A 22,805-nucleotide genomic window follows, 5' to 3' on the forward strand; every position below is an offset into this window, starting at 1 on the left:
AAAAAATCATGTAAAAGAAGTTGGAAAAACCACTTTCCAATTTCAAAAGTTACTGTAAGGCTACAAGAACAGTGTGGTATTGGCCTAAGGACAGACATGGAATTGAATTCAGAAATAACCTCATTAAGTCTACAGTCAATTGATTTTTGATGAGAGTGCCAAGTCCATTCAGTGTGGAAGGAATAATCTCTTCAAAGGATGGTGGTGGGACAGCTGGAGCTCCACATGCAAGAGAAGTCTGATCTCTATATGAACATCATATGCAAAAATTAATGCAAAATTGCTGGGCACTAGTGGCTCATGCTTGTACTTGTAATCCTACCACTTTGGGAGGCGAAGGTGGGAAGATCACTTGAGGTCAGGAGTTTGAAATCAACCTGAGCAAGAGTAAGACCCCATCTCTACAAAAACACAGAAAAATTAGCCTGGCATAACTCACACTTATAGTCCCCGCTACTTGGGAGGCTAAGGCAGGAGGCTCACTTGAACCCAACTTGAGGTTGCTGTGAGTTACAACATAATGGCACTCTAGCCAGGGTGGTGACAGATGATAGTCTGTCTCAATTTTTAAAAAAAATGAATGCAAAATGGATCAAAGACCTCATACATAAAAGAGCTAAAACCATAAAACTCATAGAAGAAAACATAGTGGTAATTCTTCATGACCTTAGACTTGATAATATATTCTAAGATATAATACCAAAAGAATAGGCAATAAAAGAACAAATTAGACTTCCTCAAAATTTCAATATCAAAGGACTCTATTAACAGAACGGAAAAGCAACCCACAGGAGAAAATATTTGCAAATAATATATGTAACAAGGGATTAAAATCCAAAACACATAAAGAACTACTGTGACTCAACAAAAATGAGGCTTAACTCAACAAAAAAAACTCCAAATTTGATTCAAAAATGGGCAAAGAACTTGAATAGACATTTCTCCAGAAAATAAATACAAATGGCTAACAACTACTTGAAAGGATGCTTAACATCACTTTTAGAAGAATGCAAATCAAAACCACAATGAGACACCACCTCACACCAGATGAGTACTACAGGGATAAAAAGAAAACAGAAAATAACAAGTGTTAGCAAGGATGTGGAGAAAGTGGAACTCTTGTGGGTTGCTGATGAGAATGTAAAATGGTGTAGATACTGTAGAAGACAGTATAGTGTTTCATTGAAAAATTGAGCATAGAATTACCATATGACTCAGCAATTCCACTTCTGTGACTATACCCCCAAAATTAAAAACATGATCCAAACAGATATTTATTTATACATCCATGCTCATAGCACCCTTATTCACAATAGCCAAAAGGAAAAAGCAACCCAAATATCGATCAACAGATGAATGGATAAACAGAATGTGGTATATACATCCAATGGAATATTACTCAGCCACAAAAGGAATGCAACTTTGATATATGCTACAATATGATGGACCTTGAAAACATTATGCTTAATGAAAGAAATTAGGCACAGAAGGACAAATACTGTAAATCTACTTATGTGAGGTACCCAGAATAAGCAAATTCAGAGATAAAACAGGATAGAGGTTACCCGGGGCTGTGGAGGAAAAGGAAAAGGGAGAGTTATTATTTAATAGGTGCAGTTTTTATTGGGGATGAAAATTTTTTGAGTGTGGTAATAATACTTATACAACATCATGAACGTATTTAACACCACTGAATTGTACACTTACGAATGATTACAGTGATACCTATTGTTATATTTTAATCACAATTTTTGTATGTCTTTTAACTTTTTTACTTCTTGTTTTCTTTCTTTTCTTTTTTTTTTGCAGTTTTTGGCCAGGGCTGGGTTTGAACCCACCACCTCCAGTATATGGGGCTGGCGGCCTACACCGTTGAGCCACAGGTGCCGCCCTTTTTTTTTTTTTTTTTTTTTTTAAGAGACAAAGTCTTACTTTGTTGCCCTGGATAGAGTGCTGTAACATCACAGCTCACAGCAACCTCCAGCACTTGGGCTTAGGCGATTCTCTTGCCTCAGCCTCCTGAGTAGCTGGGACTACAGGTGCCTGCCACAACACCCGGCTATTGTTCGAACCAGCCACCCTCAGTATATGAGGCTGGTGCCCTACTCACTGAGCCACAGGCACCGCCCTTTTTTTTTTTTTTTTTTTGAGATAGAGTTTCACTTTGTTGTCCTTTAGGTAGAGTGCTGTGGAATCAGCATAGTTCACAGCAACTTCAAACTCCTGGGCTCAAGTGATCTTCTTGCCTCAGCCTCCCAAGTAGATGGGACTTACAGGCGCCCACCACAATGCCCTGGCTATTTTTAGAGATGAGGTCTCACTCTTGCTCAGGCAGGTCTCAAACCTGTGAGCTCAGGCAATCCACCCACCTTGGCCTCCCAGAGTACTGGGATTACAGGCATGAGCCACACCTGGCCTTTACTTTTTGTTTTCTTCTTAATCTTTCTTTCATGCATTATGGCCTGAACATATGTATACAATGCACATCCAGTGTGCCCAAAAATGTACATACATTTTAAGAAAGAAAAAAACTATATTAAAATTGTAATACTTAAGATATACCAATAACAAAAGATGAACAAATCACATTTGAGCACCTCTTGTATTTGCAGAAGTCAAATATTACTTGAATATTTGTATGTGTGTATCCGTGTATAAAATTTTTAGAGACCGAGCCTTGCTTTTTTGCCCAGGCAAAAGGCAGTGGCACATCATAGCTCTCTGCAACCTCTAACCCCTGAGCTCAAGTGACCTCCTGCCTCAGCCTTGTAGGCTTCAGATACACATTACAATGCTGGGCTACTTTTTGTTTTTTATGTAGTGATGGGGTTTTACTCTTGCTCAGGCTGGTCTAAAAACTCCTGACCTCAAACAATCCTCCCGCCTCAGCCTCCCAAAGTTTTTTCACAATTTTAAGAGAACACTTTAGGGCTGTTACAGTGGCTTACAGTTATAATCCCAACAGTTTGTAGGACCAAAGGGGAAGGATTGCTTGAGCCCAGGAATTCATAAGGTTGCAGTAAGCTGTAATGTGTTACTGCATTCTAGCCTGGGTGATAGAGCAAGACCCTGTCTCCAAAATAAAATATTGTACCAAATTTCTTTTTTTTTTTATTTTTTATTTATTATTAAATCATAGCTGTGTACATTAATGCAATCATGGGGCACCACACGCTGGTTTTATACACTATTTGACATATTTTCATCACACTGGTTAACATAGCCTTCCTGGCATTTTCTTAGTTGTGTTAAGACATTTATATTCTATATTTACTAAGTTTCATATGTACCCTTGTAAGATGCACCGTAGGTGTAATCCCACCCATTTTACCAAATTTCATGGAATTTATAACAGTAAGTCCACAAGGGAATGAAGTTCATTGCTCAATACATCATAGATTTAGATATATTCCACAAAGTATCTACCAATGAGTAATATAATGAAAAATCACATTTTAAACACTTTACATCTTTGTAAGCTTTGTAATTTCTGTAAGTCTTTTTCTCCTCCACACGTTATTTTTTGAGACAGGGTCTCATTTTGCTGCCCTGGTAGAGCAGTGGTATCATCACGGTTCACTCCTACATCCAATTCAGGGTCTCACACGATCCCCCTGCCTCAGCCTCCCAAGGATCTAAGACTACACGTGCCCACCACAACGGCCAGCTAGTTTTTCTATTTTTAATAGAGACAGGGTCTCATTCTTGCTCAGCCTGGTGTCAAACTCCTGAGCTCAAGCAATTCTCCCACCTCAGCCTGGCTGTCCACAATCCTTAGTACCATCACCTATCCCACAATAGCTCAGCAGATTCCTACCTCAGATTATTGGTAAATGGCTTTTCCTGCTCAGCTAACAAATGAGTTACTCACACTTAAAAGTGCAACATTGGAAGTAGTTTTTTTCTCTTATTCACATGATGAATATGCATCAATCATCTTTTTAAAGTCATGATATGGAGACTGGATGGCATTCCAAAGTTAGTGCCACAGCAATCTGTAGCACAAGGCAGTGAGAATGCCACAGGCTGCCTGTCATGACCACTTAAATCAGCCAACTGTAGCATGAAAACACCCACATACAGTATGTAAGCACATGACTGACTTTCAATAAATCTTTATGGATATTGAAATTTGAATTTCCTGTAATTTTCACAGGTTATGTTCTAAATTTTCTTCCCCAGTGGTAAGATAGGATTTTAATAGAAAAGAATACCACATCCTTCTTTTAAACACACAGATGTGTAAAAGCCATTTTTACATACATGGCTTACATACAAACAGGCAGCTGGCCATAGTTTGCCAGACCCTGGGATTGAAGACAAGGAAAAAATGAACATTATTCACATTCCTCACGTGTTCTAATGAGGAAAGAGCAACCTCAAGTACAGAGGAAGAGAAGTTGGAAGGCATGGAGGGAAAGAGAAATATAAAAAACTCCAACTGCTGACTCTTTAAAACTATAAATAAAAGTTTAATTCAGAAAGAAAACAATGTTAAAAATGAAACATAACACAGATAATGATCTAGTTTTGTTAGTCACAAGAGAAAACTGCTACATACTAATAAAATTTAAAATCTTGATCTGGCAGTACAGAGAATTATGAATTTACAGATATGGGGAGGTTATCTGTGCCTCAGTGAATACTACATGCATGTTGTTAAGAGTAATAACCTGAGTTGAAATGAATTCTCTAGCTCTGACCCTTTCACTGCCTTCAGGCTATTTTATAACACTGTGAGTTGCAGATATCTGACAGTATGGCACAAAATTCTAGAAAAATAAATATAATTGTTAGGACCAAGGTTTCAGTCGACTTGACTATGAAACTAGTTTTGCATCCATTTACAAATTAACTCAACATTCCTTTACTCCATATGAATTTGTCCTACTTTGAATGTTTCGTTAAATTAAAAATAATCATGCATTCATCATAAATGAACATGTGTTCATTTTATGTCTATTTGCAAGGGAATTATTTCACTTTTGTTTGTTGAAAGTAACAAAGAATGATACAGAAAAAATTACCTCAGAGGTTTCTGGGAGAACTTTCAAATCTTCAGTATCTCTGACACAAAAAGCACAAGACTATCCAGCCCATTTTATGCCAAGAACATCTCTGGCCCAAGAAATCCAGGAGCAGCAAGTGGAGGGCAAACCAGTGCTACGTTTCAGGGGCTTCTGGCTAACACTGACCTACTGAGAACAGTAGAGTCTGGCTGCCCCATCACTGCCTAGAGCAGGGGCGGGGCCTGGCCTTCTGCCTTTAATGAGGCTCACTGGTAGCTCTAAGGAACACCAGATTAGTCCTGTTTCAGAGAATAAAAAACTGAGGCCTGAAGAGATTACCCAAACCAACTGGAGCACTAGGAATAGCTGCTTCCTGTAGCCCCAGAGCAGTACCAGTCCTCCACCTTCCCCATTACCTCTTTCCTGACCTTTTCTTTTCTTTTTTTTGGGCCTGAGTCTCAAGCTGTCACCCTGGGTAAATTCCTGCCCTTAGAGCCACCCCTCACCCAAGCACACAGATGACACAGGCAACGCCGTTGTCCCAGATTTATTAGAATATTACAGCACACAGAAGATAGATTCAAACAGTTCCACGTGGTGTTTTGAAATTCATTCCAACTGTAGGCTGAGTGACCTGGAGGTTGGACAGACTGCCAAAGTCCTGGAACAACAAAATAGATTTGGTATGAGGGGTGTTATCAGTGAGGTCTGTGGTCAGAGCCCTAGTTCCACGACCAAGCTGTGGTTGCTGGCCTCTACCAGTGGGGGAAGGCTGGTGGGAACCAGAAGAAATAGAGGGGGTTCTTCTTGCCCCTGGAGCTGTTAACAATCTCAAGGCATCTACTCAAGATCTGAGGGACCCCTCACTTCCAGTGGCCAGCCACCAGGGGTCCTACATGCATCAACACCTCCCATTTTCCTTTTTTTTTTTTTTTTTTTGAGACAGAGCTTCAAACTGTTGCCATGGGTAGAGTGCCACGGCATCACAGCTCACAGCAACCTCCAACTCCTGGGCTCAAGCGATTCTCCTGCCTCCAACTCCCAAGTAGCTGGGACTACAGGCGCCCACCACAATGCCCAGCTATTTTTTGGTTGCAGCTATCACTGTTGTTTGGCAGGCCAGGGCTGGATTTAAACCCGCCAGCTCAGGTGTATGTGGCTGGCGCCTTAGCTGCTTGAGTCACAGGCACTGAGCCAACACCTCCCATTTTCTCTGGGGCAATCTTTCAACACACTCAACCACATGGTGGCCAACACAATCTCCCGTGACTTTTACCCAGCCCGCCATGATGTTTTTCTCCTTATTTTCACAACCTCTTCATATCACTCTAAAAAAGGGTCTCTCAATCTTGCCACTATCAACATTCTAGGCTGGATATTGTTATAGTGGGTGGTTGTCTTGGGCAGTGTATAAAGTTTAACAGAATGCCTGGCCTCTCCCCATTGGTTATCAACAAGGTTCACCCCTAGCTGTAACCAAAAAAGTCTAGATATTGTCAAATGTACTCTATGGCAAAAATCAGTCCATTTGACAATATACAGTGCCACTTCCTTTCCAGGTAAGAGTTATCACTAATCCAACTGACACTTGTGAAGGGCCCAACTAGACAAGGCACCAAGCAGAATAGAGGTCAAGAGCAAGGCTGACCCAAGCAAGCTCGGTTTTTTTTGGAGACAGTCTCACCTTGCTGCCCTCAGTGGAGTGCTGTGATGTCATAGCTCACAGCAACCTCAAACTCTTAGCAATCCTCTTGCTTCAGCCTCCCAAGTAGCTGGACTACAGGCGCCCACCATAATGTCCAGCTATTTTTAGAGACAAGGTCTTGCTCTTGCTCAGGCTGGTCCCCAACTTGTGAGCTCAGGCAATCCACCAGCCTCGGCCTCCCAGATTGCTGGGATTATAGGTATAAGCCATTGCACCCAGCCTAGCGAGTGTGATTTAAAGCCCAAGGGTCCCTTGTGTACATGGAACTTAATGTCCTATTTGATCCTCAGAAACCCATTTTACACCTCAAAAAGACAAATTCACATCAGTGGTTATTTCAGGAGAAAAAAAAACTCATAGCATGCTTTAATTGTACTAATGATGTTCTTCTGAAGTTAAGTGGAAGGTACATGGGAGTTCATTTTGTTCTTTATCATCTTTTTTTGAAAATCCTAAATATTTAATGAGCAAAGGAAAGGAAAAATGAAGTTGCTCAAAATCACCAACAGCTTGCTACTTTACCAAACAATGGAAAAGGATTAAAATAAGCCACAGAAAAGAAACGTGTTGAATGGATTGATACCTGTGAACTATCTCAACAGTGCCTGGCACATTATGTGGAAATGGGACCACAGCTCTTTTTTGAAGGGTCAGCATACAGACAGAAAAGGAAAGAATTCTCCAAGGGAATGTAGGTTGCATAAGTGGAGCCAGGGATAAAACAGAGAAGGCAATGTGAGCCAACCAGAGAACCAGAAAAGGATACCACCAGGTTTGGAAATTACAATCTCCATGTAGGCAACTTTCAATAACCAGCTACACCCATTTTGAAAGCCATCTATTTTAGTGGTTACATATGCAGATGGGATTCCCAATTCTGCTATTTACAAACTATGTAACCTTTGACTTAAAAGGGGTTAGTTATTACTATTGCAGATAACAGAAAACTACTGATGTTGCTTGACCCAAGGACATTCTACTTTAGGATTTAGGAATCCACCACTTACCAAAAGCTTCAGCATTTCCTTAGTGTCAGGATCTACTTCAATGATCTCCTGATCTAGGGCTGAGACCTAAAAGGAAAAGAGATAGACCTAAGTTATCAATTAATTAGTTCTCACTTCTGCTTTTTTCTTCCACATTCTTAAATAAGCAGACAGAAAAAATTATATAGGGGGTGGATCTCACAAGGCAAATTGTCACCTACAGAAACAGAGGCTCCGAAGACCTTTCCTCTGGTTTTAACTTTCCCATGTTCCCATTATTTACCTATTCAGTGTTCAGAAAAACCTCAAAACTAGGTTTCAGGAATACTATGTTAGGGCAAATAACCAAACCAGGAGACATAATGATAGTCACCAAAAAATTCACAAAGGGTTCTCATGTGAAAAATGGAATGGACTTATTTAACAGGCCCTAGTAGAGCAGAATTGAGGTTAATAAACAGGTAGGCAGGTCATGGGGACCTAAGCTGGTGAAGGGGTGTGTAGATAAAAGACCTTAGATTCAGCTGGGGTTCCTTTGGAAGGCAAGAACTTAGGGTGCCCTCAGGAACTTGCTGCTTTCTGTTCTGAGAAAGTTTACCTCAGGGACATAGTTGTCTCTCCTCTCCCTCTCCTCTTCCTGCAGCTTGATGGAGATGCCTCTCACTGGGCCCCTCTGGATCCTTTTCATCAGGTGTGTGACATAGCTACACAATGACAGCCCAAGGACAATAGTGAGACCACACATCCACTCCCATGGGTCCCAGAACACTAGGTTACTATACCCACATCAGTGGGCAGGAGAGGACCCCCGTCCAGGGCACACAGCCCCACTGATCTGGGCCTTCCTGCTCTCCTGGCCTCTCACTGTCAAACTCACCAAACCCCCAACCCACAAAACTTTCATGACCCTTCGCAGCTTTCTTTTTTGAGATAGTCTCAAGCTGTCACCCTGGGTAAAGTGCCGTGCAGTCACAGATCACAGCACTCTCCAGCTCTTGGACTCAAATGACCATAAGTTTTTTTTTTTTTTTTCCTATTTTTAGTAGAGATGGGGTTCTCGCTTTTGCTCAGGCTGGTCTCGAACTCGTGAGCTCGAGCGATCCACCCGCCTCGGCCTTCCAGCACACCCGGCCACGCGGCTTTCTTTTCTTTTCCTTCAAGTTCAAATTCAGAAAGCTTAGCACTTAATCCACTAGCCTTTAGCGTACATCACGTCTAAATGTCCACATTCCAACTAACATTTTTAACAGTTAAGTTCAACGAGAACGAACACCTATTTAAAAGTGACACCCCAAAGCAACAGGGCTTCAAATTAAGGTCTGGGGACAGCCGCCCCCGGGGAACCTGCACACGCGAGCTGCTCGTCTCCGAGGCACAGCAAGCCTTGGGGCAAACCACGCGGGCTCACGGGGGCCGACGGGGGCCGGCGAGGCCCCAACTCACCCGGCTATCTTGTTGCGTAGCTTCTTGCTGGGAATGATGGCGATCTCCTCGCACACGCGCTTGTTCGTGTGAAAGTCGTTGCCCAGACGTGTGTAGTACTTCTCGATGATGACCCGGGCCGCCTTCTTCACGGTTTTGGTGCGAACGCGGCCCTGCGGGTGTAGAGTAGAGGGTCACCCGGGAGCCGCCGCGACCTCCAGAAAAGGGCGAGGTGCCGGAGACGAGCGGGCGAGAGGGGCTCACAAGCTAGGCCAAGCCCGGGAGGGACCGGCCGGGCAGCGGCGGGCGCCGGGGCAATGCGGAAGCCAGGGACCCGCTCCGCACCCGCCCGACCTAGGGTCTCCCCTCGCGGGGTGGAGTGGCCACAGAAAGCAGCGGATGGAGGACGATTGAAGAGGATACAGGCCCCGGGCCAAACACCTACCATGTTCGCGGGTCCTTGGCTAAAGAGGAAAGAGGAAGTACAAAAGAGACCTTTAAAGCACAGGCCAGAGAGCCACTTCCGCTCAGATAGGAACGCGGGCTAACGGAGCGCCTCACAGCGGCCCCTGGCGGCGCGGAGCGGAAGCTGAGGCGGGTGAACGTCCGCCCGTTCCTGCAGCTGGAGCCCCACGTGGGCTGCTAGCGCCTCCAGCCTGTGACCCGGTCTCGGGTTTGATGCGCTCGGGCCTAAGAAGGGTGCATCTTTTCCACGCATGGTAGGGAGAGATCTCAGGCGAGGCTCCGAGTCCTAAAGAAGCCTTATAAAGGGAAGCGACCTGGGGCCATGGTAAAGCCAGGAGGCCGGGGTGGCGCCCAACCAGTCCGTGGGTCAGAGACTTGCTGCCCTCATCTGGCGGAGACACGTGTGTGTCGGGAGAGGTTTATCTCATTTCTCTGGGCTTCGCCCAAACGTCGCTGTTAACAGGGGAGTTTTCCTTCCAACTTGAAAAACAGCTCTGTTGCCGTCCCTTTAATGCTCTTAACGGTGACCAGCGAGGGTCAAGCGGCGCGCCATGGCTTTCTACGGGTGAGGTCCTCAGCAATGGAGACTGTTTAGCTTATTTCCAGCGCTCAAGCCGCTGCCACACAGCAGGCTTCAAACACTAAAGTGAGTAAAAGAAGGACTGGTTCACTCGCCCGCTGCGTCTCTGCCTAGCCATTTCCCCCCACCCCCGACTTACGGACAGGTTAGGTGAGTTTAGACTTGGGCCCGGCCACCCCAGACCCTCCATAGGACAGGAGGTCTCACGGAAGGCACCTGAGCAGAAGGAGGGCTCTAGACTAGAAGGAGACCAAGGCGAGCAGCCTGTTTCTGGAGAGAGGTGGGTGCATCCTGAACCTCTGAGCTGCCGCTGAGGCTCCTATGGGACGGAGTGAGCGGAGTGAGAGAGAGGTCAGGCCGCCCATCCCCAGGAGGGAGCACACTGCCCCCCTGAGCCAGCAGGGCCCCCCAGGAAAACTTCAGCCTGCAGGGTCTCGCACTTGTCAGATTCAAATGGAGGTTCCCAAAAGATCAGTTAAAAAAAACTCAGCAGCAGACCCTGTCACGGACCTGGAGGCTATGAGAACAAGTCCAAGTAACGGGCCTAAGAGCAAAAAGCAAGTTCCTCACACAAAGGAACTGGGTCAGCACAGGTGAATCCAAGAGGCTAAGAAGCCTCCCAAGAAGAAACAAGCCAAAGCTTCCAGGAGAAGCTGAGAACAAGTCTGTGGGCTGGTCCCTAAGCAGCTGTGCACAGTGTCCTGTACTCAGGGCGTGGAGGCTGGTTGGAGCCTCCAGAAGGTCACATGTGGAGACTTTTGGAAGGTGGGCTGGAGTGCCATCTTCTAAAGTACATTTGGTGTTGGAAGTGACCAGAAAGTACTCACAGGGGCAAGTCTCCTTTTACACCCCACCATTATTCCTGGGCTGGAATCCCATTGCAGAAAATTCAAGGAGACAAGTCATTACTTGAAATCTTGTGACCCCCTCATCCCCTTACTCCCAGACCTCAGACACACAGACAAAACCAGAACTCTGCTGCAACGTGTTTATTATGTGCCAAAAAAAACTACACCACAGCTTACTCCACACATCTGTAGGAGAGTGCAGTCTTGCCTGCATATGCTACAATGAGGTAGAGACTTCACACACAGCTTCACAAAACCCACAGAGTAGCTGGGATATGCAACAGTGCAACGTCAGCTCAGCAGGGGGGTGGGTTATGACACTGATTCTTTGGCACACAGCTTCCCTAAGAGGGGCAAGTGGTTTTCATTGCTTTTTTTTTTTTTTAAAGAAAGAAAGGAAAAAGTCAAGTTTTCAAATTCCAGTAGCATTTCAGTCAACTGCAACTGTTGTTTCATACATTCCTCAAACAAAAAGTACAGGGAAGGGTACTTACCCCCTCTTAAGAGAAAGGGCTCCTGTGAGCCTTCATCTGCCCCCACCAAAAGCAGCCCTTTTTTTTTTTTTAGCTCAGTTACAAAAAGAAAAAAGTCCTGTGACTTTGTGATTAAAAACTTCTATCAACCCCCCTCACATAAGTGCAACTTAAGAAGGTGCAGTAAACCATTTTAAACTATATACAGCAGCCGCTCAAAATACCATTTATCCGGTCCAGTTTCAAATAAAACATGTTTTTTTCTTGATTGCAAATGCCTTGATTTGCAACTGTGAGAAACAGTGACCAGCAGTCCCCCAGACACAAATTTGCTATAATGTTAAAAGCTGCCAGGAAAGAAAAAAAAAAATCTCTTGTTCCAAACGACTTAAAAACTGTTTTAAGGAGTGTAAAAAGGAACCGGTAAAAACCCTCGAGCGTAAAATATGAAATATGATTTGGTTTAAATGAAGAGCAAAGTCTCCTTGTTTACAGTAAAAAACACCAGCTGAACACTCAGTTTATGCCGTTCAGGTGGGGGTTAAATAAATGGAAAGGCACTGTATGGCAACTGCAAGAATGAAACCAATGAGACCTGCACATCACCACCATCAGTATTGCAAGGAATGTAAAAAAGCGCTTTTAATAAATAAACCTAAATGTAGGCATCCATGTCAATACCTTCTGGACATGTAGTTTTTTTTTTTGCTTTTTCATTGGCAAAATGAGGAACTAAAATCTGGGAAAACTACAGAGTCGCTTGGAGGGTGAGCCAGAGGGTCCTTGCCCTGGCAAACCCCCTGAAAACAAAACCCGACAAACTCATTGTGCATTAATTAGTGCAGAAACAAAGACAGATTCAGCAAGTGCAAAGGTGACTACAATTTTCCCTTGTCCTTGGGAAGCCAGCTAGCTCCCTGGTTGCCAGTGGCAGTGTGGTGCAGGCTGCTGCCTGACATGCCAGCTTTGGGTGCCACAGGCCACCAGGCAAGGCCAGCTCCTCTAGCTGGAATCTCGGTTCTTCTGGTTCCGCATCAGGGGGCTGTGGTGGCGCAGGCCCTCCATGCTGTGCCGCCAGTGCCAGCAGCTCCGGCAGAAGTACTTGAAGCAGACCTGGGAGGGGCAACAAAAAGAGGAATGCCATGCCTGGGTCAGTGCCAGGTGCAGAGACCTGCACAAGTGGCTTCCTCTGCCAGTAGCCTCTGTGGGTTAGAAGAGATGGTTCCAGGGAGCCCTCTCATCCAAACACAGAAGTCTGACCAACCAGTACAAAACCCAGCACCCACATTTCTGTGGGCACCTGTAAACATGTTGGGCTCCTACTGTGCACAGAGACAGCCAGCTCCCCCATCCCTCCGACCACCACAGCTGCTCTCCTCTTCCTTGCCCTTCTTACCTCCTACACTAGCTTTATCACAGGGCTGTTACTGTGGGAGAGAATTTAAAGACACTGACTGCAGACTCTACTGCTAGGCAACATGCCTTCTTCCCACTAACAGAGGAGAGGTGACTGGGTATGTGCCTCAGTCTCAGTCCCCCTTCAGACAAGCCACTAACCTAAGCAGTTATCTGAAAGTGCAGGTCATTGTGAGAGGTCAATCCATAAAAGCTCCTACAAGAGGCTGACCAGAAATACTTGTTCTCAAGGTTATCTAATAATCCAAACTTTGGACTCTTACTTGGGAGCCTCAGTTTACCTATCATCTACACAGAGACTCCAAACCTGAGCAACAGGATCACTATGCATTTAAAAAAAAAAAAAAGCCTCCATTAAGCATGGCTGGACTGCTACAGTCCTCAGAGGCCCCAAACTTCCCCTAATACTTCAAAGTGTGATGAAGACCAGCAACACTGACACAAACTGGAAACTAGTTACAAACATGAATCTCACTCTTCACCCAAACCCACTGAAAACAGAATCTGCTTTAAATAAGATCCTCAGGTGATGTGTATGTACATTAAAGTTAGAAGTACTGCCAAGCATACCCATGCTCCACCACCTAGCAACCAACAAAGGAAAGCTGCCACGCTGCTAGGTGCCTGTTTCTGACACCTGTATATATAACCCAGGTGCAAATTATCAAAGCAGTCTATAGGTTCTGAGATAAAGAAGGGGGCCCTGGAGTAGAAAAACATCAGTCTAGAAGGCTCACTCACAGGTACTGCTGACCACACCCACTCAGGTTTCTATCATCTACAAAAACTCTTTGTCAGCAATAGCGCCGCACTACATGGCAACACTGCAGGCAAGACTATTCAAGAAGCTTTCCCAAGAGTTTTTGGTCAAGTGCTGTTTTTTCTTTCTTTTTTTTTTTTTTGGCAGAGTCTCACTCTGTCTCCCTAGGTAAAGTGCTGTAGCATCTTAGTTCACAGCAACCTCAAATTCCTGGGTTAAAGCCATCCTCTTATCTCAGCCTCCCAAGTAGCTGGGACTACAAAAGTGCCTGCTACCACACCCTGCTAGTTTTTCTATTTTTAGTACCAGGTCTCACTCTTGCTCAGGCTGGTCTCCAACTCCCGGACTCAAGCAATCCACCCACCTCAGCCTCCTAGAGTGTTAGGATTACAGGCACAAGCCACTATGCCCAGCCTTGGGTGAAGCTTTCTATAAAACATTACTGCTGCCTCCTTATGATCTCAGACATCTGAGGTAACTGAAGACTCCAACATTCAGTGTCATGAACTAGGCATTATAATTTTTAATGGAAGGCAGGGATTTCACAGACATTTCCACTGCTCAGGAGACTCACCTGATCTCGACAGAAGAAAGGACCAGGCTGAGAACTACAGATATGACACAAAGAATCTTCTAGGTAGGGGTCAATCTGAACCTGCACAAAAGTGAAATAGGAGGATGAAGTGGATCTTGCCCCCAGGCGGCCAGCGGGGCTAAAGAGAAGAGCTCGTTATTGGGCACACTTGCAGGAGTCCTCAAACTATGGCCCGTGGGCCACATGAGGTGGTGTGATTGTATTTGTTCCCGTTTTGTTTTTTTACTTCAAGATATGTGCAGTATGCATAGGAATTTGTTCATAGTTGTTTTTTTTTTAAACTATAGTCCGGCCCTCCAACGGTCTGAGGGACAGTGAACTGGCCCCCTGTTTTAAAAGTTTGAGGACCTGTGCTAAAGAGTATAGGATGTCTGTCTGTAGGAAAGGAGGCCTTGAGAGCATTGCAGGCACAGAACACAGAAAGGACTTGAGAGGACTCACACACTACGCATAGCTAGGCCAGCTGGCTCAAGATTCAGGCAACCAGGTGTCTTACTGCCTGGCCTTCTCAGCAAACTATATCCCAGCCCTTTAACATTTAGCAATAGGCAAGTGTTCAAGTGTTCAGAAGATTCAGGCAAGGTTGGATAATGGGAAGCCAGTATACTCCACAATGCCAGACAGACTAGCACAGGTATGGCAGGCACACTGAGGGTCAGCAGTCCTGTTTCCTACCTGTGGAGCCTGCAAGATCAGGCCCACATCCCTCACACCCAGTGCACACAGCCTCAATCTCACACCTGCCCAGGACAATGACTGGCACAAGCCCTTCTCAAGATATCCCAACCAACTCACCTTCTTGGTGAACTTCGTGGTTTTGATTTCCACAAAAGCAGCACTGACTGCTTTCAGGTAACTACGTTGGTTATTGAAAGTCACACGACCAGATCCTATAGACAAGAGGTACAAGCTTATCACCTTCTAGCCAGATTCTCCCAAGGCTGCTCTCCAACACTTAGGAAACCCTGTTTCTATACCACTGCCATGCAATAGAAATAAAATGGGAGCTACTTATGTAATTAGAAATTTTCTATTGGCCCCACTGGATTTTAACATATTTCATTTAACCCTGTGTGTCTAAAATATTATTATTTCACATGCAGCACTAGCTATTTCAAGCACTCAACAGCCACATTAGCTGGTGGCTAACATATTAGTGCACTTTCAGACCATGGATTGGGGGAAGAATTTGCAGAACAAAATGGAGGGGGAAGAGACTCCTCCAGTGTAGCAAAGCACAGGGAAGGAAGGTTAAAGAGTTCAGGGTGGAAACCAAGAGGTGTATAGAACACTTCTCTGAAGGGTAGGCCTAGAAGGAAAACTGCTCCTGGTCTGGAGGTTACTTTGGAGACCTAGTAGGAGAGCCCGAAGAAGCCTAATCCTGCCAAGAGCTGCCTCCACCCCACAGCACTGCACCCCTGTTGTTAACTGCAGCGCAGCCCTGACAGGCACACAGGGATCCTCCTCACCAGATTCAGCACTGTGGGTAGACTGAGCATCTGGAGGGTGGGTTAGCTGCATCTGGGTCAGAGAGTTCAGGCTCTGCTCCACCTCCAAAGCCCAGCCCTGAGACTACTCCGCTATGACTGACAGGCTGACCTCAGTCCTCAGAAGGGTGGCTGAATAAAACCAAGGTCCACACACTCCTCTGAGCTACAGCAGCACAGGCTACGACTACACTCTGCTGCCTGAGTTCCTTGGTAAGTCCTGCAGCCTGGCCTGTTCTAGGACCTCAACCATCAGAACTTTTCTGGAACTTTTAACTAAGGAAACCAGGGAAGTTCATGAAAGTGCAGCCTTTTAATGAAATAATACCTATAGTCTGTCCCAAACTGATCTGGCTGTGAACTCCAGAGTCCAACAAAGTTCCTGCCTCATCCTCACCTCCTACAGCCTCCTATCATATCCCCACATCCTGCACCGGAGGTGGAGGCAGCAGACTTGGTGCAGGCAGTGCTGGTGGTGCTTCTAGAAATGATGCTATACTTCTGTCTGTGCTGCTGACCTGCACACCTGGGTTGCGCCTCTCTCTCCCACTCCCGTAGGGAAGTATTACAATCCTGGAATACTCCTAGGGGTCACCATGCTTTCCACATGAAAGTTGGATGCTTACCAATGGGATACTTGTGCTTATCTGTGTCAATCCCCGCATATACCACACCTCCGAAGAGGTCGTTCAAGATGGCTGCCAGGGCCTCGGCGTTGAGCATGCCATGCAGGGCGCCGACAAACACCGTCCTGCTGGGGTCCAGCCTCTGAGATGGGCTCCGGACAAAGTTGCTGTCAGCCAAGACCCAGGGGATCACCTGGACCTGAAAACCACCCAAAGGTAGATTAGCCCTGGCAGACTGCCCCAGACAGAGGCTCCTGTCAGCGAGGCATACATTCTGGAGCTACTGAAGCTGGGGCTGCTGAGGCCCATCTAGGGTAGAAAAGTGTTACCGACCTGTTTCAGGCTCACAGGCAACCTGTAAAACACCCTTACTCCATCCAACCTAACTAGAGCTAAGTTTTACTGAGTCCATCTGTATGGGAATGGTAAGTATTAAAATAGCACTCACTCATGCTTAAGAATAGTAAAAAAGTACCCACTGTCATGCCCAGGAGTCTAGCACTCTGTCACACTCTAATTGTAGGGTTCTGACAAAGGGCCACGGACACTGATCAACAGCATGATCTGGAGTCTGCAAGAAAGAAAGGAGGCAGGCCAGGCATGGTGGGTCATGCCTGTAATCCCAGCACTCTCAGAGACCAAAGCAGGTGGATCATTTGAGCCCAGGAGTTTGGGGTTGCTGTGAGCTGTGATAATGCCACAGCACTCTACCCAAGGAACAGAGTTAAGACTCTGTCAAGAAAGAAGGAAAGAGAAGGCAAGAAGGAAGGAATGACAAGGAGAGAAGGAAGGAAGGAGAAAAGAAAGGAAGCACAGATAAATTAAAGGTTAGGAGGATGAAGGACAGAGAGGTAGGGTGCTTACAGTGTTTGTGTGAGATGGTTACTGACCCAATCTAGGCCTTGGAGGGCTATGCCAGGGGCAGTGCGGTTAAGGTATGGAGAGACAGGGTAAAAAGCCATAAACAAGAGATCCCTGAGCTCTTGCAGAGCTGAGTAACACTAGTTAAGAGCTGGCCATATTCTTTGGCTCTGAATCTCCTGAGCCTAAAAAAAAACATACTTGGTGTAACAGGCAGAGGACTCCACGATGAAATGAGTTGACTGATGACCACTAAGTATTCGGAAAGATTAATCTGTAGAGATCTTAAAAAATGTCTTGAAGCAGGAAGAGATCTGATCCAGAAACCAGCAAGGAGGCAAAAGCAGCAGGTCAAAGGACAGGTGACTAAGACTTGGACATGGCTGGCGGCAACAGGCACAGAACAGGCCAAGGCTGGGAAGATTCTTCTGAAGTGTCTGCAATGCAGACCACATAAGAATGCTGGGCAATCAAGGAAGAATCAGTTCTGATGGGGCCAGACCTACAGGACCTTGGGATGAGAAGGCCTGGCAGAAGTTTTGGTGGGTGTCAATTTCACCAGAAGATGAAAAAGCTTATTTTACACACTAAAGAGTTTGGGATTGTAGGACATCCCAAAGGAGGGCCCATGGAAAGTGGTGCTCAGGCAGCATAGGAGACTAGGGGAGTACATGGGGTTTAATGGTAGAGCAGAGCCACAAAGCGGATGATTATATCAGATGGAAGATGGCAGGGAAGGGTCACACACGAAGGAAAGAGTCTGAGGTGGGGACCACCGCCTACAGCCAGTGAATAAAATATACTAGGTCCCTGGGAGGAGGAACTGGGGAGTAAAAAGGTGCCAGGCACTTCCCAGAGGAGGAGGAGGAAGAAAGGCCCTATGCTATAGACAGGGCAGCCTCTGGTTGTGAAAGCAGGGGTGAGGAGGAGGGAGCATGAGTATGTCAACCAAGTTGTAGAATTTAACACAATGAGATAACTGGTGAGCTCCACACAGCAAGAAAGGTAAGAATGTAGGAAAGCTGTGGGCCTTTGTGGGCAACCAGAAGATGAACTTTGCCCTGTCACTAAGACAGAACACAAACCAACACCAGGAAACAGCTATAAAACAAAGAGCCAACTTTGTTACAATTTATTTATTCTAAATCTAATGCAACTGGCTCAGTAAAATAGGCATGTCCCCCCCTTACCCTACAGATTTTGGCTTTTTCAGACAAAGTCTTGCTCTGTCAACCCTGGCTACAGTGTCATGGTATCACCAGGCTCACAGCAACCTCCAACTACTGGGCTCAAGCAAACCTCATCCCTCAGCCTCCCCAGTAGCTGGGACTACAGGCACATGCTTCTCTACCTGGTCAATTATTGTATTTTTTATCCATGAACTCCTGGCCTCAAGCAATCCTCCCTCCTCAGCCTCTCAGAGTGTTAGAATTACAGGTGTGAGCCACTGTGCCTGGTCATATTTTTTTAAAAATAGACTTTACTTTCAAAGCAGTTTTAGATTCACAGTAAAACTGAGCATAAGAAATAGAGCTTTCCCACATGGCCCTTGCCCCCACACATGCACAGCCTCCCCTACTACCAATGTCTGGTACTACAGTAAAACATATGTTACAACTGACGAGCCAGATGAGCCAGCACTGACATGTTACCACCACTCAAAATCCAAGCTTGACATTAGGGTCCACTCTTGCTACTTCTACGTTCTGTGGGTTTGGACAAAGGTACGACGACGGGCATTCACCATTACCATACGACACGGGAGAGCTTCACTGCCCTAGAAACCCTTTGGTGCTCTACCTGTTCATCCCTTCTCATTAAACTCCTGGCAACCATGGATCTTTTTACTAAAGTAGACATTTTAGTTTCCCACTTTATAGGTAAGGAAATGAAGTTTTAGAGATACTACATGTCAGATATCTAGCCCAAAAAAATGAAAAAAGTGATGTGTTCTAGAATCAGATTTTAAGAAACACCATTCTGATTCCTGAGATCAAAACTTGCTTTGATAAGTGGTTCTCAAACACTATCCTCTAGAACCACTTGGGGGGTGCTGATTAAAGTGGCAATTCCTGAACTCCACTCAGACACTCAGTTTACATGGGATAAGGACCAAGAACCTGTAGTGAGGCTCCTAGGTGAGATAACTCCATGCTAGAAACCCATAATGCCAGGAACACACAAGGTTGATCCCAGAAATGCCGAAAACCACGTAACTCATAAAGCCCTAAAAGAAGTGAAAGAGTGACCCCCCCTCCCCCGCACAGGGGATGTGGACTGAAGGGAGTTCACCAGCACAGCCCACAAAGTCAGAAGGCAGAGCCTGAAGGCAGGACTAGGGAGAAAGGGCTGCAGAGTCTATCATTTAAGTAAAGAAAGCTGCTGATCTCAATTTCATCTTTAAGATAAAGAAGTTTGAGTCTTGACTAGAACAAGAACAGAATAAAGGCTAGAAATTACTTTGATCTTCTTAGGCAGGAGTGTGCGTGCATGCATAGTGAGTATATGTGTACAGACACCCCTATTATGGGCCCAAATTATTTTCTTTCACTGTGTTACTATGGGATTTATCTTCCTCAGGAGGAATGCTCCCTGCCTGCAGTATGAGTATCCACCTACTCCAAGAAACCCAGTGACTCAGTTATGCCAATCACCTTCATCTAGAAAGGACACCAGGCTAACTCACCTCCTTACAGCGCATCCTTCGGCTGGACATTTTAAAATAATATTCACTCAGGCCATCTGGGCTCAGCGGGTCATGGGAGCAAGCCTGAAGCAAGGCCCGGACAGACTTCTCTAGTTCGAAGACCAGATACACATACCCTGTTCCCAAGGAGAGGAAAGACCACATTAACATTGCTCGAGGCTACTCCTCAGTCTAAGCTTTACAGCAGGGAGTTTCTTCCAAGAAAGGAGGCCTTGGGTAGAAGATACATTCTGCCATACTCCTGGACAGTCCTGTTGAGTGGAACACTTGCTATGCTTGCGGCCCAGGCCAAGGAAGAGAAGTGCACACCATCTCTCCCGTGCTGACCGGAAGGACTGACAAGCTGGGACACAGGACCCCACCATTACCACAGCTCTCTCCCAGAAACAGAGCAAGCTGAGGTCAGCAATGCCAGGCATTTCTTGAGGGCAGGAGGGATGGCAGGTACTGCTTTAAAAGCCTAGTTAAAACACAGATTCAGTTCAGTGAAGATGGGGCAGAGTGAAAATAGCACCTGCTCCTTTCTACTGGGAAGGGATCTCATTTCAGACCAGTAAGGAATCAGATTCTTGGTCCTCATTCCTGCCAACTCCAAAGGGATCTCAGAATTAGGTCGGGCAACAAGATAACTCAGCAGAAAAAGCAGGCAAGGGAAAGCTTGTTTTGAAAGGAAAGGCATTGCTGGGGTTCGGGTTTAGAGAGTGTGTCCAAGGACAGGGTTTCAGAGGCAGCTCCCATGGCTGTGTAAGTTTGGACAGGCAGAACATTAGTTCGGAAGAAACAGAAGAATGTGCTTGTTTGAAGAAAAATGCTGAAAGGTCTGTGCCCTGAAGCACCCGCCACATTACCGGCATGCATCTGTGACATTCCAGCACCCCTTGGTGCAGTTATGTGCTAGGGAGGAGAAAAAAAGAACTCCTACCATGTCTTTATTACCTTTAGGCATATTACCTTTGGGAGGACACCGGGGGTGCTTGCCATCCTTACCAGGCCACTCCACACTCAAAGAGCCAAACACACGGAAGGTGTTAACCAATCCAGCTGCAAAGAGAGAGAGAACAGAAGCTGAGGTGCCACCCTCTCCAGTGCAGACAGGAGCACAGGGTCACCAGTGCTCTCCCCGCACCCTCTCCCCTCCCCTCTGGTGAGTAACTCAGAATTGACTTCTGGTCTCAGGTGAGAAGTGTATGGACCAGACACAGAAGCAATACAAGAGTCTATGAAATGCACTTCTCCCCTCAGCTGCCCCCATATCCTGAAATCAGGTAGAGATTCAGCCCTGGTCATGCTCCTAAAAGACAGGCCCCACCTTCAACTCTTGAAGCAAGAAGTCGTAGAGGTAGCTCACCTTCCGTAATATCCCAAGGAACGCCTCCTAGAAACACCTTGCAAGAGTATATGGGGTTCTTATAGTTCCGGGGAGGAAGCTGGCCACTCCAGGTACAGGTGGCTTCATTCACAGCTTTGGGAGAAGACCAAGAGAGAAAGAGAGTGGCAGGAGGGTTTCAGACAATCAATAACACCACCACACTTCTCCTGAGGTGAACTTGCTCAGAAATAATTAGACTGGCTATGATGTTAGTCCAGTTGCCTGGGAGAATAGCCATGACTATGCTGAAAAGCAAGAAACCTGCATCTCACCAACTCACTTAGCCAAGTATGATAATCCTAATTCACTAATTCTGTCCCCACTAAAATCAAAAGGAATGCCTAACCAGATGTAGAAATTATCACACCCTAAACTATTTTCAAACATACAACTGATAAACTACATTGCAGTTTTATCTAGCTATTGCTTATAGTAGTAATTAAATTTATAATTACTAGAAAGTAAACAGAACAATTATGTATACAATATCCTACAGGCTTAGAGATATAAACAGACCTTCTCCCAATGTTCAAATAAGGAACATTCTATTCTGTTCTTGGCTCTGAACTCAATCACAGAAGTTAGGACACTGCCAATAAAAACCATCACTAGCACCCAACAAGACAAACTATTATAGCTGTTCTCAAACTCAGAACAGTGCCCCACCATTGCCAGAGGGATGCTTTCAGCATATGAACAGACTGGGCTCTCCTTTACATCAACACTGTGAGATTAATGGATCTGCCCTCAACCCTTTGGCATCCTATGTATGTCAAACTCAAATTTGTCCAAACACACTGTGAAGTTTCTCTGACTCAAACCCACATTAAGAAACCTTTATTGCTATACAGGTAAGGAGCTATCTTCTGTTTAGCCTACCCCTTTCTGCAGGCCTGCTACTGGGGATCAATTTAGCCTTCTAACAGGCTTTAGTCCTGTCCCTGCCTAGGTCTGGAAATCTATGCTTTTCCAGATTAGAGACTGACCTTAGTGGGGATTGACTAGGCCTTGCACATCTTACCCTCCTTCAGCACTGAGGCAGATAGTGTTTAAAAAGAAACACCATTTTTATTCAGGACAAGGATATAGAAAGCCATTCCCTAAAAGGCATAAGCCCAAAGTGTTGCTATGCCAAGAAACTGGGCACTGTCAATAATAATCTTATGACAAAAACAGAAGTCAATATAATGGCCTCGTCCAAGAAACATGGTAATGTCATTTCACAGAAAAACAATAGCAGAAAAACACAAAGATGGGGTGCTGAAACCATCAGCTGAGCCAAGCAGCAGCATTCTAAGGGAGACTGAGGCTCCCCAGCTCTGAGTGGAAAGACGAGACCTACTGAAGCCTCTGAAAGCAAATGAGATGGAGACATGACCGCTCACTCTGTTACCAGTTCCAGGCCTCACATTAGCAGGTGAAGACATCTTCCTGATGCACTCACAGACGATGACATACAGCTCACTTATTTCCAAGCACTGATGTAAGATGAAAAA

At 45.5% G+C, this 22,805-nt stretch overlaps 2 protein-coding genes across 7 annotated transcripts in view; both read right to left on the reverse strand.

Annotated features, from left to right (window-relative positions):
* Positions 1 to 5,541: 5,541 nt before the first annotated feature.
* Positions 5,542 to 9,702, reverse strand: RPS17 (ribosomal protein S17). The gene is made up of 5 exons (XM_053594563.1): positions 9,568 to 9,702; positions 9,144 to 9,295; positions 8,299 to 8,404; positions 7,722 to 7,787; positions 5,542 to 5,670 (listed from the first exon to the last, which is right to left on the reverse strand). The coding sequence occupies exons 1-5, from the start codon at positions 9,568 to 9,570 to the stop codon at positions 5,590 to 5,592; spliced, it is 408 nt and encodes a 135-aa protein (XP_053450538.1). The 5' UTR covers positions 9,571 to 9,702; the 3' UTR covers positions 5,542 to 5,589.
* A 1,439-nt stretch (positions 9,703 to 11,141) lies between these two features.
* Positions 11,142 to 22,805, reverse strand: part of CPEB1 (cytoplasmic polyadenylation element binding protein 1) — a 108,909-nt gene continuing 97,245 nt past the window's right edge. For 3 of the 6 annotated variants that reach the window (XM_053594569.1, XM_053594570.1, XM_053594566.1), the window contains exons 6-12: positions 21,289 to 21,402; positions 20,892 to 20,981; positions 19,920 to 20,056; positions 16,373 to 16,571; positions 15,055 to 15,149; positions 14,239 to 14,319; positions 11,142 to 12,601 (exon numbers count right to left, since the gene is read on the reverse strand). In XM_053594569.1, the coding sequence (XP_053450544.1) occupies positions 12,491 to 12,601; positions 14,239 to 14,319; positions 15,055 to 15,149; positions 16,373 to 16,571; positions 19,920 to 20,056; positions 20,892 to 20,981; positions 21,289 to 21,402 (827 nt within the window). In that variant the 3' untranslated portion in view covers positions 11,142 to 12,490. Of the gene's footprint in view, positions 12,602 to 14,238; positions 14,320 to 15,054; positions 15,150 to 16,372; positions 16,572 to 19,919; positions 20,057 to 20,876; positions 20,982 to 21,288; positions 21,403 to 22,805 lie in introns of all 6 variants that reach the window. The other 3 variants (XM_053594568.1, XM_053594564.1, XM_053594567.1) reach the window with 2 other exon arrangements.

This window comes from Nycticebus coucang, chromosome 6, assembly GCF_027406575.1.
Source record: "Nycticebus coucang isolate mNycCou1 chromosome 6, mNycCou1.pri, whole genome shotgun sequence".
NCBI classification, from domain to species: domain Eukaryota; kingdom Metazoa; phylum Chordata; class Mammalia; order Primates; family Lorisidae; genus Nycticebus; species Nycticebus coucang.